This window comes from Pelobates fuscus, chromosome 10 (assembly GCF_036172605.1).
Source record: "Pelobates fuscus isolate aPelFus1 chromosome 10, aPelFus1.pri, whole genome shotgun sequence".
Classification (NCBI taxonomy): domain Eukaryota; kingdom Metazoa; phylum Chordata; class Amphibia; order Anura; family Pelobatidae; genus Pelobates; species Pelobates fuscus.
Genome location: NC_086326.1, coordinates 144,592,867 through 144,608,231, shown reverse-complemented (window position 1 = coordinate 144,608,231; position 15,365 = coordinate 144,592,867). Strand labels below are relative to the sequence as shown.

Here is a 15,365-nt window from a genome sequence, read left to right as displayed (position 1 = left end):
GGGGTACTTTGTCTTGTTGGGCTGGAGATTCTGGCTGGGGTGCTGGGTAGGGAGACATCCTCGGCTATGTCCGAAGCGTATGACATGCTATAACATGAGTAAGTACATGAGTTAGGGGACATTGATTCGATTGGGGGAAGAGTATTATTAGGAGAGTTGTTTATGTTTTTTGCGGGGAGTGAACCTCCTTGTAATGGAGGAGTGACTGGGGTGCTTGTACGTGTCTTATGGTGAGTTTGCCCGTGATGCTGGTGGGCGAAGCGATCTTTGTTTGTGAGGGCCGAGTAAGCGTGATGACGTGCGACGTAGAGTGAACTATGGAATGATGTGGGGGTGTCGTGCCTCATTGGCGAGTTTGATGGATTTATCCACTGAATGTGGACGTGGTTAGGAACCGTGATTGAAATGGGGCCGTTGTGTTGGCCTTTTAACCTGTTGGTCTGTCAGGTGCGTGTCTGACAGGGTGATTACTTAATGGGAAAAATAGACGGGAAAAGAAACAGGATACTTACTTGTGGTTAGCAAGTTTGCGCAATTGCCTTGATCTACGGAAGGAATTAATGTTTTCCAGACTGTTATGGCACGTGGGTTGCCTGAGATGGCTTAGAGACCTACGAAGAGGAACAGTTACATTTTTTATTTTTTTTGACGTACGTAAGTGTGGCCGTGTGGGAATGTATTACCTGCACGAAACTTGTCCGGTGGATATGGGGTTGAAGTTTGCGGACTATGCGTTGTCCCGGAAAGCCAAAGTGATGATTAGAGTGAGTATGCGACCGTGATATTGCATTGACAAGATTCTTTTTCTTACTTACCTATGTATTTATGGTAGTGCGGTACGCAATGATTAGGTATCCTATGTTAGGGATTGCCTAGATAAAATACAAGTATGGGGAACTCGGTTAAACACTTTTTTTTTTTTGTCTGTGTGTGGTCCCTTTAATAACAAACTTCTCTCTCTCCCTCCCTACCTCCCTCCCTCTCCTCCCCCAGACTTTGAATATATTGTGGTGGGGAGTGATGGTTGGTCTATTAGAGAAGGAGGAAACTGTAATTGTGCATACTTTAAAATTGCCATGTGGATATATTTATTGTAGACATAATTTAGAACAGGAAAGTGGTTACCATAACAAATGACAGGAAAGGAAACATGGGCTAAGTGCAATTAGACTCATGAGCTAGTGGGGGTCTGTGTTTATAGCCGTGAGTTTGTGAAGACCGGGGGTGGGGGTGGGGGCTCGGCATTCGGCACTTGTGAGTGTGTGCTTGCCGGCCTCTCCGCTCCCCTGATTGGTGGACTGTGTGTCCGACGTGTATAGAACTTGTGTGGGGGAGGGGTTTGGCATTTGGCACTTGAGTGTGCTTGCCAGCCCCTCCGCTCCCCTGACTGTGTGTCCGGAGTTACGGAGTGACCCAGAAGGAGGCGTGTGCTGGGTACTCACGTGACCGGTAGTAATTGTAGCCTGGAAGTGACGGTGGCAACGAGCTGGCGGAAGCACAGCAACTGCCCGAAATTACTCATGGTCCTGGTGCAGGACCTGACTGCGGCTGGCTGAATGCCGTCGGGAAGGGGGACACTCCGTTCGTCGGGATGGTGCTGGCTGCATGCAGTAGGAGTTTCCTTGTTGGCATTGAGGTTGCTGCTGGACCGGAACTGGAAATGGACGCAGTGGAGTCTGGGTCAATCTCGGCCCTCATTAGAGGTAGGTCTGGGTATAAATAGGCCGGTTAACCCCTCCCACAACTACAGGCTCCGCCTTAACACATATATATATATATATATATATATATACCCTCAATCTCAAAGACTATCAAATAGAGTATCTATATTAGGAATAAATCCTACAAAACTATGCTATAGAAAAAATGTATACATAAAAAAAACTAATAATGGTGAATAAATAAAATTAAACAATGTAAGAAGAAAAAATAAGATGAGATAAGGAAAATAGAATCAGAGACTATCCACTTAGTAATTAGTAATGAGTAAAATAAATATAAGAAGGTAAAGTAACGAAAAGTAAATAACAAATGGTAACTTATAAATTGCCTGCAGAGGGAAAGCAAAGTGAGATAAAGGTTATAATATTGCAAGTCGTCTGTTGAAGCGGATTGAGATTCCAAAGTATAGATAAGCAAGTACAGCCCAGCTCTACACTTATGCCTTCGAGGGCAACCCTTAATAAACACTAGACCCCCCTCCCGTCACTTAGAGGAAATATAAGATATCCTTGAAAGAATATATAATGAAAATAAAAAAATAAAGAAGAATAAAGATAATTGATTGAGAACACCTCGTGGGTGAGGTGAAAACAATCAAACGATCAACAGAGAATACTCGTGTAAAGAATACATGTATAAACGTCTAGTATTGGTGGTATTGTCTCAGAAAGTATGGGCAAAATGTCATCCCATATCTTTTATCCAACCCCATGCATAAAGTCCCAACGCACGTTTCGCCAAAAAGGCTCTTCCAGGGAAACGCGCGTTACGCCAAAGAGACTCTTCCAGCCTTTACATATACATAAGTGTCAGAGTGAAGGCGTTATTGCAAACAGAAATTAATATTTTGATTGGATAAAAAAAGCTTTATGGCAAAGCTATGTTCTATAAATGTATTTAGGGGTCACTGTGACAGGGTGAGTGACTGCGAGGGAGTGAATGGTTGGGGCCTTGGCACATGGGGAACACAGTGGTGCCCCTGTGCATGTAGGGGCCCCTGGGCAACTGCCCTGCGTGTCCATGTGTAAAGATTGCCCTAAGTGTGACGCTGAAGGGATGAAAGTGCAGCAGGATTGGGGGGGGGGGGGCAGTTAATATGACTGAGTGTAGCAGGATTACACAGTGAGGGATAAAAGTATTTGATGTCTTGCTGATTTTGAATATTTGCCCACTGACAAATGATCAGTCTATAATTTCAATGGTAGGGATTTTTTTTTAGCAGTGAGAGACAGAATAACAAAACAAAAAAAAAACAAAATTGAATGTCAAAAGTTATACATTGATTTGCATGTCAATGAGTGAAATAAGTATTTGACCCCTTCAACTTATTACTTGTTGGAGTACCCTTGTTGGCAATAACAGAGGTCAGACGTTTCTTGTAGTTGGCCACCAGGTTTGCCCACATCTTAGGAGGGATTTTGTTCTACTCCTCTTTGCAGATCCTCTTGAAGTCATTAAGGTTTCGAGGCTGACGTTTGGCAACTCGAACCTTCAGCTCCCTCCACAGATATTCTATGGGATTAAGGTCTGGAGACTGGTTAGGCTAGTGCTTCTTGAGCCACTCCTTTGTTGCTTTAGCTGTGTGTTTTGGGTCATTGTAATGCTGGAATACCCATCCACGTCCCATTTTCAATGCCCTGCTGAGGGAAGGAGTTTCTCACCCAAGACTTGATGGTACATGGCCCCGTCCATCGTCCCTTCAATGCGGTGCAGTTTTCATGTCACCTTAGCAGAAAAACACCCCCAAAGCATAATGTTTCCACCTCCATGTTGGACGGTGAGGATGGTGCTCTTGGGGGTCATAGGCAGCATTCCTCCTCCTCCAAACACAGCGAGTTGAGTTGATGCCAGAGAGGTCAATTTTGGTCTCATCTGACCACAACACTTTTACCCAGTTCTCCTCTGAATCATTGAGATGTTCATTGGCAAACTTCAGATGGGTCTGTACATGTGCTTTCTTGAGCAGGGAGACCTTGCAGGCGCTGCAGGATTTCAGTCCATCACGGCGTAGTGTGTTACCAATTGTTTTTATGGTGACTATGGTCCCAGCTACATTGAGATCATTAACAAGATCCTCCCATGTAGTTCTGGGCTGATTCCTCTCTGTTCTCATAATCATTGAAACTCCACAAGGTGATATCTTGCATGGAGCACCAGACCGAGGGAAACTGACAGTAATTTTGTGTTTTGCAAATAATCTCACCAACTGTTTTCACCTTCTTACCAAGCTGCTTGGCGATAGTCTTGTAGCCCATTCCAGCCTTGTATAGGTCTGCAATCTTGTCCCTGACATCCTTGGACAGCTCTTTGGTCTTGGCCATTGTGGAGAATCTGATTCTGTGGACAGGTGTCTTTTGTACAGGTAACAAGCTGAGATTAGGAGCACTCCCTTTAGGAGAGAGTGTTCCTAATCTCAGCTCGTTACCTATATAAAAAAGACACCTGGGAGCCAGAAATCTTGCTGATCGATAGGGGATCAAATACTTATTTCACTCATTGACATGCAAATCAATTTATAACTTGTTTGACATGCGTTTTTCTGGATTTTTTTGTTATTCTGTCTCTCACTGTTACTCCAACAGCTACTCGGGAACAAGCAGGATACTTCAGGAATACAGACAGAGGTATAGAATAATACACGAATCTCCCATCAGCCTTCCTAATAACTGGACAACACTCTGTATTAGGAGCAGAACTGTCCTTTAATGGGCCAGGCTGGTCTTTTATACAAGTTTTTCCACAAAGTTACCACCCAGGTGGACCTTGTTTGGCACAGGGAAAAAAGTAAACAGCCAATAAACAGTCAGGTAATGAGTCACTCCCATACATTCCACACAATCCCTCCCCTCTGCTTAGGAGATAATGGAGTTAATTACTGTTCATCTCTAGAGTTGAGCGAACCCGGACTGTAACGTTCGGATTCGTACCGAACATTACGGATTTTGGACCCTGGACCCAAACACGGACATATCACTGTATGTTTGGGTTGGCGTTCGGTGTTTGGCGATTTAATGGCGCGTTTTGAAAGGCTGCAGGGCAGCCAATAAACAAGCTTTTGACTCGTGTGCCCTTAGAAGCCATCACAGCCATGCCTACTAATGGCATGGCTGTGATTGGCCAGTGCAGCATGTGACCCAGCCTCTATATATAAGCTGGAGTCGCGTAGCGCCGCACTCACATGAGCTCTTATTAGTATAGGGAGAGGATGCTGCCGCTGTGAGGGACAGCTTAGGAAAGAATTCTGCAAACTAGTACATTAGTGGGGTGCACTTCATATCTGAGAGTCAAATAGAAGCTTCAAATACTGCGGTTACATCGGAGTTTTAAAAAGTAAATTTTTTTTGGTGCTAAATAGTACATTAGTGGGGTGCACTTCATATCTGAGAGTCAAATAGAAGCGTTAAATAGTGCGCTTACAGCGCAGTTGTAAACATTCTAATTGTTTTGCTGCTAATCTGCTAAATAGTACATTTTGGGCGTGCTCTTCATATCTGAGAGTCAAATCGAAGCGTCAAATAGTGCGCTTACTGCGCAGTGGTAAACATTCTAATTGTTTTGCTGCTAAATAGTACATTTTGGGGCCTGCTCTTCATATCTGAGAGTCAAATAGAACCGTCAAATACTGTGGTTACATTGCAGTTTTAAAAAATTCTAATTCTTTGGGTGCTAAATAGTACATTTGGGGTGTGCACTTAATATCTGGTGTATATGTGCAACACTGGCTAGTTACCGCTTCTCAAGAAAGTCTAAAGACAAATAAATGTTGCCTATGGTGCAGGTAGTATAGAAGGCAAGACTGAGACAAATCATTCGGGTTACGTTTGCCTGTTTACATTAATTATCTTAGACCATTAAAATTCAATAATCACTGAAAAAACACACTAAGTGTCATACAAAAATATGTATTATAGACAAGTTAAAAACAAGACTACAAGTCATGCTATAACAAAATTAAACAAGTTTTAAAATATGAATGGGCCAACCAGTGGCTGTAAAAACAAAGTTTTACTGGTTACATTCATGACTACACATTCTAGTGAACAGGACCTTCATGTAGTGTGTTCTTTTTTTAAATCATACAGCATCCTTTCATGTGCTTTTCAGATGTCATATTGTTAATTACCAATTTTTGTTTAGCCTGATTTTTTTTAAAAAAGTGAAAAATAAGTGTTATTGTGATCGCTTCATATACAGAAGCATTAATATACATTTCTATATTGTGTAAAGACAAAGTTAAAAGCCAAACACCAAAACAACATGCCAGACAATCTACCTGTGCATGGCTAGTGTGATACAATAAGTCTACATCTTAAAAATACCATAAACCACAGATGGGCCAGAATTTTTTTTTGCAAATGGAACATTTATTCGAATTTACTACATCGGTCACTGGTAATATTGTTTTGATACCGGAGAAACTGACGGAAGCCAAGCACAGAAAGATGGACACAGGTTTCTTCAGGAAGGAAGAGATTCTTTACCGTGTTTCCCCGAAAATAGGACCTACCCCGAAAATAAGCCCTAGCCGAATTTTCGGGGTGGGCTGCAATATAAGCCCTACCCCGAAAATAAGACCTAGGCATTTTACCTTTGCGGCCCGGCGGGACTTCCTTCTTCTATGAGGAGGAGCGTTGCGGACCGTGGCAACGCGCAGCGTGATGACGACGTGCGCAGCGTGATGACGACGTGCGCAGCGCCGTCAGTCTGCCTTCACGGATCTTCAGCGGAAGGATCCATTCCGGGCGGTGAGGCCCCCAGTGGTCGGACTCTTTGAACTGTGAGTAGATACCGGTATTTTATGTCTGGGACTTAATTAATTAAAGGGGGGGGGTGAATTAATTAAAGGGGTGGTGGATTAATTAAAGGGGGGTGGATTAATTAGAGGGGGGTGTGGATTAATTAGAGGGGGGGGTGGATTAATTAGAGGGGGGTGTGGATTAATTAGAGGGGGGTGTGGATTAATTAGATGGGGTTTATGGATTAATTAGAGGGGGGTGTGGATTAATTAGATGGGGTTTATGGCTAATTAGAGGGGGTGTGTGGATTAATTAGAGGGAGGGTGAATTAATTAAAGGGGGTGGATTAATTAAAGGGGTGGTGGATTAATTAGAGGGGTGTGTGGATTAATTAGAGGGTGTGTGTGGATTAATTAGAGGGGGTGGATTAATTAGAGGGAGGGTGGATTAATTAAAGGGGTGGTGGATTAATTAAAGGGGGGTGGATTAATTAAAGGGGGGGTGGATTAATTAAAGGGGTGGTGGATTAACAGGCTCCATGGCCTTGCTATCTGGGTTACTACAGTTCACATAAAACAAACTACCGAATTTCCCTGCATTCACCAAATTCATACGAATGAGAACCAGGGGCTGGAGGTTCAGCGGTGCCTGCACGGAAAAGTGTCCGATTTTGGTGCATGAAAGCCGGGCAGAAAAGTGCTGGCTGCCCGGGGAGCTCCAGAACAGCGCCACCTAGCGGCCGCTAAGTGTAACAGCGGCCACACAGTTAACAGGCAATTAACCGCAGCTTCAGGGAGGTAAATTGGCAGCACACTCCAGCTTCTGGGTGGCCAATTAACAGCGCCAGCCGGCTTCCCACGGCTCTGGGGATGTTGGTGAACCGCTGTTTGTTCGGTAGATGGAATCTACCGAACTGCTGTGCAGAAAGGGAGAAATAAATCCTTCTGCACAGTAAAATTAACCCTTTAGCTGCCGGTCCATAGTCCAGAGGCAGCAGGCGGGCAACCAGGCTCCTCCAATACAATGTGGCGAGATTGGTTTCGTCACAGATAATTTTTCCAATATAACTTTTTAGGCCTATATTTTAAAAATGCACTTTTCCTAGCAATTATTACTTAAGAGAATAACCTTGACAGCGTGTTTTAAAAGTTATATTTAACATTTACGGAAGGGAACACTATGGTGTCAGGAATACAAACGTGTATTCCTGACACTATAGTTTTTTGTTTTTTTAAGGCATAGTTTAGGTGGCTGTCCTTTTGGTCAGAGTAGTAAAAGGTGATTTTAACCACCTTTATTCCAGCGCTGCTCCAGTCTCATTAAGCAACTCTAGTGACTGTCTGAATGACTGCCACTAAAGGTGTTCCTAGGCAGCAATGTACACATCTCCTTTTCTGAAAAGCCTGCAGGAATTAGCTATGGGCATTAGAACAACTACATTAATCTGGGGGGCGCCTGAGTTTTGTCCTGCCTAGGGCAGCACAAAACCAGGATACACCACTGCCCAGGAGTGTCTACTTTTACAAATGGTAGGCCTTTGTGGTTTTTTTTTGAACAGTCAAACTGTTATAATACCCCAAATGGAAGCATAGGCTCATTAAATCCGTCTCTCAAAATTCTACTGTGAATACTGAAAAGGACAGGTCTCCTATATGGCACTGTAGCTTCACGAACTAGTGCCAAAGACATACAATGGGGGTGTCATTTTACTCAGAAGACTTAGCTGAGCATAATTTGGGGGGTTTGAACTTAGTGGCACATATGAAATATACAAAATGCCCAGCACAAATGCAATCCATATGTAAAAAAACGCACAAAATAATTTTATACCACATACTTTGGCATCTATTGGTGAAAAAATGGGGGCATGTTAAGGCACAATATGCACCTTATGAGATACCCTGGAGTGTCTACTTTTACAAATGGTAGGCCTTTGTGGGTTTTTTTTGAACAGTCAAACTGTTATAATACCCCAAATGGAAGCATAGGCTCATTAAATCCGTCTCTCAAAATTCTACTGTGAGTACTGAAAAGGACAGGTCTCCTATATGGCACTGTAGCTTCACGAACTAGTGCCAAAGACATACAATGGGGGTGTCATTTTACTCAGAAGACTTAGCTGAGCATAATTTGGGGGGTTTGAACTTAGTGGCACATATGAAATATACAAAATGCCCAGCAAAAATGCAATCCGTATGTAAAAAATGCACAAAATTATTTTTTACCACATACTTTGGCATATATTGGTGAAAACAATGGGGACATGTTAAAGGACCACTATAGTGCCAGGAAAACATACTCGTTTTCCTGGCACTATAGTGCCCTGAGGGTGCCCCCGCCCTCAGGGTCCCAATCCCGCCGGACTCTGGAGAAAGGAAGGGGTTAAACACTTACCTTTCTCCAGCGCCGGGCAGGGAACTTTCCTCCTCCTCTCCTCCTTCCTCGCGACGTCATCGGCAGGAGCCGCGCACGCATTCAGCCGGTCTCATAGGAAAGCATTATCAATGGGAAATCAATAGGAAAGCATTATCCTATGGACGCTGGCGTCTTCTCACTGTGATTTTCTATTTTTAATGAGACAGCCACTAGAGGGTCTAGAGGATGGATTAATCCTCAGTATAAACATAGCAGTTTCTCAGCTGAAGTGGTCTGGGTGCCTATAGTGGTCCTTTAAGGCATAATATGCACCATACAAGATACCCTGGAGTGTCTACTTTTACAAATGGTAGGCCTTTGTGGAGTTTTTTTGAACAGTCAAACTACTATAATACCCCAAATGGAAGCATAGGCTCATTAAATCCGTCTCTTACAATTCGACTGTGAATACTGAAAAGAACAGGTCTCCTGTATGGCACTGTAGCTTCACAAAATAGTACCAAAGACATACAATGGGGGTATCATTGTACTCTCAGCACAAGTAACTGAACACAAAATAAAACATTGTACAGGAATAACACACACCAACTTTACAAAATACACATGAGAAGTTCTTTGTTATAAGTTTGTGTGCCAAAAAACCCCAAAAACTAAATTTTACTCCAATATTTAGCAGAGATTGGCGGTGAAATGGCTACTTAGAAAGTGTCAAAACAACCTTAGGACAATAGTCTGTGAGGTCTACTTTATATAAATATATACTTTTGTGTGGCAATTTTGTTTTTTTTTATGGCTATTAAGCTTATAAGACAAACATACCAAATTCGAAAATCGCTCCACATTAAAAGTTTATTTTACTCACTGTGCTTTGTGACCTGTAACTACCAAAATAAACTTAAAATCCCAGACACATTATATATTCTGTAAATCAGAACAACTAAATGAATTTATTTTTAATTACTTTCCTTAACCTGCACTAATTGTGCACACATTATTATTGCAAAAAACTGTAAAAAAAAAAAATAAAAAAAATTCATTTCTGTATTTTTTTTATAATAAATAAGCATTTATGTATAAACCAAAGAAAAGAAAATGTTACCTGCGCTCTCTCCTTAATCCCCATGTATATTTAGACAAATGGAGGTCACTTAGTTGCTCCAATGGCCATTGGAGGGAATGCCCGCCTGCCAATGTCAAGGCAGACCCCCCTAAAGCGGGTCCTAACACTTTGCCAGAAGCTCAAGGAAGCAGGCTGAAGGGTCAGTGTTAGGACCCGCTTTAGGGGGGTCTGCCTTGACGTTGGCAGGCGGGCATTCCCTCCAATGGCCATTGGAGCAACTAAGTGACCTCCATTTGTCTAAATATACATGGGGATTAAGGAGAGAGCGCAGGTAACATTTTCTTTTCTTTGGTTTTTACTATATATTGGGGCTGATGTGTATTGTAGTCCTTACTGCTGGCCCAGCAGTAATGGGAGTAAGCGCAGGACTTCTCTTTTTTGTATAAGCATTTATGTATATATATATGTTACATCAAATTAAAGCCCTTTCTGTCCTTTAAAAAACGGTATATTATATGCGTCGGTGCAATAAATTGGTAAAATTCAAATTGCAGTTGAATGCAAACAGCAAAAAATGCTGTCATTAAGTGAAAGAAAAGCTTCTGGAGCTCTGTCCTTAAGGGGTTAACAGCTGGGATAAAGCTTTGGGAAACATTTATTTACCTCCTCATGCTCTAATCTGAGGGAAATACGAACTGAGAGAGAAATAAAACATTTAGTGACTGACAGCAAATACTAATAACCTTTCCCTATGGATATTATTTCCTGTTTATAGGGTTAAACATTTACCTGGCACAGGGGTAATGGCAAGTAATGGGTCAGGTCACATTATCTGTTGTGTTTCTCCCATCTCTCTGCAGGTTGGAGGGCTGTGGTCTGACCCCATCCTGCTGTGAGGATCTACGCTCTGTTATTATCACAAACCGATCTCTGACCAAACTGGATCTGTCAGAGAATTACCGTCTGGGGGTCTCAGGAGTAAAGCGTCTGTGTGAGGGTCTCAGGCACCCAGACTGTACCCTGCAGGAGCTGCGGTGAGAACTGTACTATTAATTATATAATAATCCTCTCCGGTCAGGACATGGAAGGGTTAACAGCTGGGATAAAGCTTTGGGAAACATTTATTTACCTCCTCGTGCTCTAATCTGGGGAAACACGAACTGAGAGAGAAATAAAACATTTAGTGACTGACAGCAAATACTAATAACCTTTCCCTATGGATATTCTTTCCTGTTTATAGGGTTAAACATTTACCTGGCACAGGGGTAATGGCAAGTAATGGGTCAGGTCACATTATCTGTTGTGTTTCTCCCATCTCTCTGCAGGTTGGAGGGCTGTGATCTGACCTCATCCTGCTGTGAGGATCTACGCTCTGTTATTATCACAAACCGATCTCTGACCAAACTGGATCTGTCAGAGAATGACCTGCTGCAGGACTCAGGAGTAAAGCGTCTGTGTGAGGGTCTCCGGCACCCAAACTGTACCCTGCAGGAGCTGCGGTGAGAACTGTACTATTAATTATATAATAATCCTCTCCGGTCCGGACATGGAGGGGTTAACAACTGGGATAAAGCTTTGGGAAACATTTATTTACCTCCTCGTGCTCTAATCTGAGGGAAATACGAACTGAGAGAGAAATAAAACATTTAGTGACTGACAGCAAATACTAATAACCTTTCCCTATGGATATTATTTCCTGTTTATAGGGTTAAACATTTACCTGGCACAGGGGTAATGGCAAGTAATGGGTCAGGTCACATTATCTGTTGTGTTTCTCCCATCTCTCTGCAGGTTGGAGCGCTGTGATCTGACCCCATCCTGCTGTGAGGATCTACGCTCTGTTATTATCACAAACCGATCTCTGACCAAACTGGATCTGTCAGAGAATGACCTGCTGGGGGTCTCAGGAGTAAAGCGTCTGTGTGAGGGTCTCAGGCACCCAGACTGTACCCTGCAGGAGCTGCGGTGAGAACTGTACTATTAATTATATAATAATCCTCTCCGGTCAGGACATGGAGGGGTTAACAACTGGGATAAAGCTTTGGGAAACATTTATTTACCTCCTCGTGCTCTAATCTGGGGAAACACGAACTGAGAGAGAAATAAAACATTTAGTGACTGACAGCAAATACTAATAACCTTTCCCTATGGATATTCTTTCCTGTTTATAGGGTTAAACATTTACCTGGCACAGGGGTAATGGCAAGTAATGGGTCAGGTCACATTATCTGTTGTGTTTCTCCCATCTCTCTGCAGGTTGTATCGCTGTGATCTGACCCCATCCTGCTGTGAGGATCTACGCTCTGTTATTATCACAAACCGATCTCTGACCAAACTGGATCTGTCAGAGAATGACCTGCTGGGGGTCTCAGGAGTAAAGCGTCTGTGTGAGGGTCTCCGGCACCCAAACTGTACCCTGCAGGAGCTGCGGTGAGAACTGTACTATTAATTATATAATAATCCTCTCCGGTCCGGACATGGAGGGGTTAACAACTGGGATAAAGCTTTGGGAAACATTTATTTACCTCCTCGTGCTCTAATCTGAGGGAAATACGAACTGAGAGAGAAATAAAACATTTAGTGACTGACAGCAAATACTAATAACCTTTCCCTATGGATATTCTTTCCTGTTTATAGGGTTAAACATTTACCCGGCACTGGGGTAATGGCAAGTAATGGGTCAGGTCACATTATCTGTTGTGTTTCTCCCATCTCTCTGCAGGTTGGAGCGCTGTGATCTGACCCCATCCTGCTGTGAGGATCTACGCTCTGTTATTATCACAAACCGATCTCTGACCAAACTGGATCTGTCAGAGAATAAACTGCAGGACTCAGGAGTAAAGCGTCTGTGTGAGGGTCTCCGGCACCCAAACTGTACCCTGCAGGAGCTGGAGTAAGAACTGTACTATTAATTATATAATAATCCTCTCCGGTCAGGACATGGAGGGGTTAACAGCTGGGATAAAGCTTTGGGAAACATTTATTTACCTCCTCGTGCTCTAATCTGGGGGAAACACTAACAGAGAGAGAAATAAAACATTTAGTGACTGACAGCAAATACTAATAACCTCTTCTTATGGATATTCTTTCCTGTTTATAGGGTTAAACATTTACCTGGCACAGGGGTAATGGCAAGTAATGGGTCAGGTCACATTATCTGTTGTGTTTCTCTCATGGAGGGTTTAACAACTGGGATAAAGCTATAGGAACAGTGTAACCTCTCCTTCATGTTCACAATATTTGAGAAAATCAAAATATTTTGGAACCAGTATTGTGAAACAGTAATTCTCATTAATTGATTGTCTGCCGATATAACATATACAGGGCATGGTGTAGTAGTGTTATGACAGAGTGAGGTTGGCACTGTATACAGGGCATGGTGTAGTAATGTTATGACAGTGAGGCTGGCACTGTATACAGGGCATGGTGTAGTAGTGTTATGACAGAGTGAGGTTGGCACTGTATACAGGGCATGGTGTAGTAGTGTTATGACAGAGTGAGGCTGGCACTGTATACAGGGCATGGTGTAGAAGTGTTATGACACAGTGAGGCTGGCACTGTATACAGGGCATGGTGTAGTAGTGTTATGACAGTGAGGCTGGCACTGTATGCAGGGCATGGTGTAGTAGTGTTATGACACAGTGAGGCTGGCACTGTATACAGGGCGTGGTGTAGTAGTGTTATGACAGTGAGGCTGGCACTGTATACAGGGCATGGTGTAGTAATGTTATGACAGTGAGGCTGGCACTGTATACAGGGCATGGTGTAGTAGTGTTATGACAGAGTGAGGTTGGCACTGTATACAGGGCATGGTGTAGTAATGTTATGACAGTGAGGCTGGCACTGTATACAGGGCATGGTGTAGTAATGTTATGACAGTGAGGCTGGCACTGTATACAGGGCATGGTGTAGTAGTGTTATGACAGAGTGAGGTTGGCACTGTATACAGGGCATGGTGTAGTAGTGTTATGACAGAGTGAGGCTGGCACTGTATACAGGGCATGGTGTAGAAGTGTTATGACACAGTGAGGCTGGCACTGTATACAGGGCATGGTGTAGTAGTGTTATGACAGTGAGGCTGGCACTGTATGCAGGGCATGGTGTAGTAGTGTTATGACACAGTGAGGCTGGCACTGTATACAGGGCGTGGTGTAGTAGTGTTATGACAGTGAGGCTGGCACTGTATACAGGGCATGGTGTAGTAATGTTATGACAGTGAGGCTGGCACTGTATACAGGGCATGGTGTAGTAGTGTTATGACAGAGTGAGGCTGGCACTGTATACAGGGCATGGTGTAGTAGTGTTATGACACAGTGAGGCTGGCACTGTATACAGGGCATGGTGTAGTAGTGTTATGACAGAGTGAGGTTGGCACTGTATACAGGGCATGGTGTAGTAGTGTTATGACAGAGTGAGGCTGGCACTGTATACAGGGCATGGTGTAGAAGTGTTATGACACAGTGAGGCTGGCACTGTATACAGGGCATGGTGTAGTAGTGTTATGACAGTGAGGCTGGCACTGTATGCAGGGCATGGTGTAGTAGTGTTATGACACAGTGAGGCTGGCACTGTATACAGGGCATGGTGTAGTAGTGTTATGACACAGTGAGTCTGGCACTGTATACAGGGCATGGTGTAGTAGTGTTATGACAGTGAGGCTGGCACTGTATACAGGGCATGGTGTAGTAGTGTTATGACAGAGTGAGGCTGGCACTGTATACAGGGCATGGTGTAGTAGTGTTATGGCAGTGAGGCTGGCACTGTATACAGGGCATGGTGTAGTAATGTTATGACAGAGTGAGGCTGGCACTGTATACAGGGCATGGTGTAGTAGTGTTATGACACAGGCTGGCACTGTATACAGGGCATGGTGTAGTAGTGTTATGACAGAGTGAGGCTGGCACTGTATACAGGGCCTGGTGTAGTAGTGTTATGACAGTGAGGCTGGCACTGTATACAGGGCATGGTGTAGTAGTGTTATGACAGTGAGACTGGCACTGTATACAGGGCATGGTGTAGTAGTGTTATGACAGTGAGGTTGGCACTGTATACAGGGCATGGTGTAGTAGTGTTATGACAGTGAGGCTGGCACTGTATACAGGACATGGTGTAGTAGTGTTATGACACAGTGAGGCTGGCACTGTATACAGGGCATGGTGTAGTAGTGTTATGACAGAGTGAGGTTGGCACTGTATATAGGGCATGGTGTAGTAGTGTTATGACAGAGTGAGGCTGGCACTGTATACAGGGCATGGTGTAGTAGTGTTATGACAGAGTGAGGCTGGCACTGTATACAGGGCATGTTGTAGTAGTGCTATGACAGAGTGAGTCTGGCACTGTATACAGGGCATGGTGTAGAAGTGTTATGACAGTGAGGCTGGCACTGTATACAGGGCATGGTGTAGTAGTGTTATGACAGAGTGAGGTTGGCACTGTGTACAGGGCATGGTGTAGTAGTGTTATGACAGAGT

At 43.6% G+C, this 15,365-nt stretch overlaps 1 protein-coding gene across 1 annotated transcript in view; it reads left to right on the top strand.

Annotated features, from left to right (window-relative positions):
- The window catches only part of LOC134574847 (NACHT, LRR and PYD domains-containing protein 3-like), a 176,717-nt gene that overhangs the window by 48,130 nt on the left and 113,222 nt on the right, over positions 1 to 15,365 (top strand). The window contains exons 2-6 of the mRNA XM_063433904.1: positions 10,755 to 10,928; positions 11,220 to 11,393; positions 11,686 to 11,859; positions 12,151 to 12,324; positions 12,617 to 12,787. Of these exons, the coding sequence (XP_063289974.1) occupies positions 10,755 to 10,928; positions 11,220 to 11,393; positions 11,686 to 11,859; positions 12,151 to 12,324; positions 12,617 to 12,787 (867 nt within the window). The remainder of the gene's footprint in view (positions 1 to 10,754; positions 10,929 to 11,219; positions 11,394 to 11,685; positions 11,860 to 12,150; positions 12,325 to 12,616; positions 12,788 to 15,365) is intronic.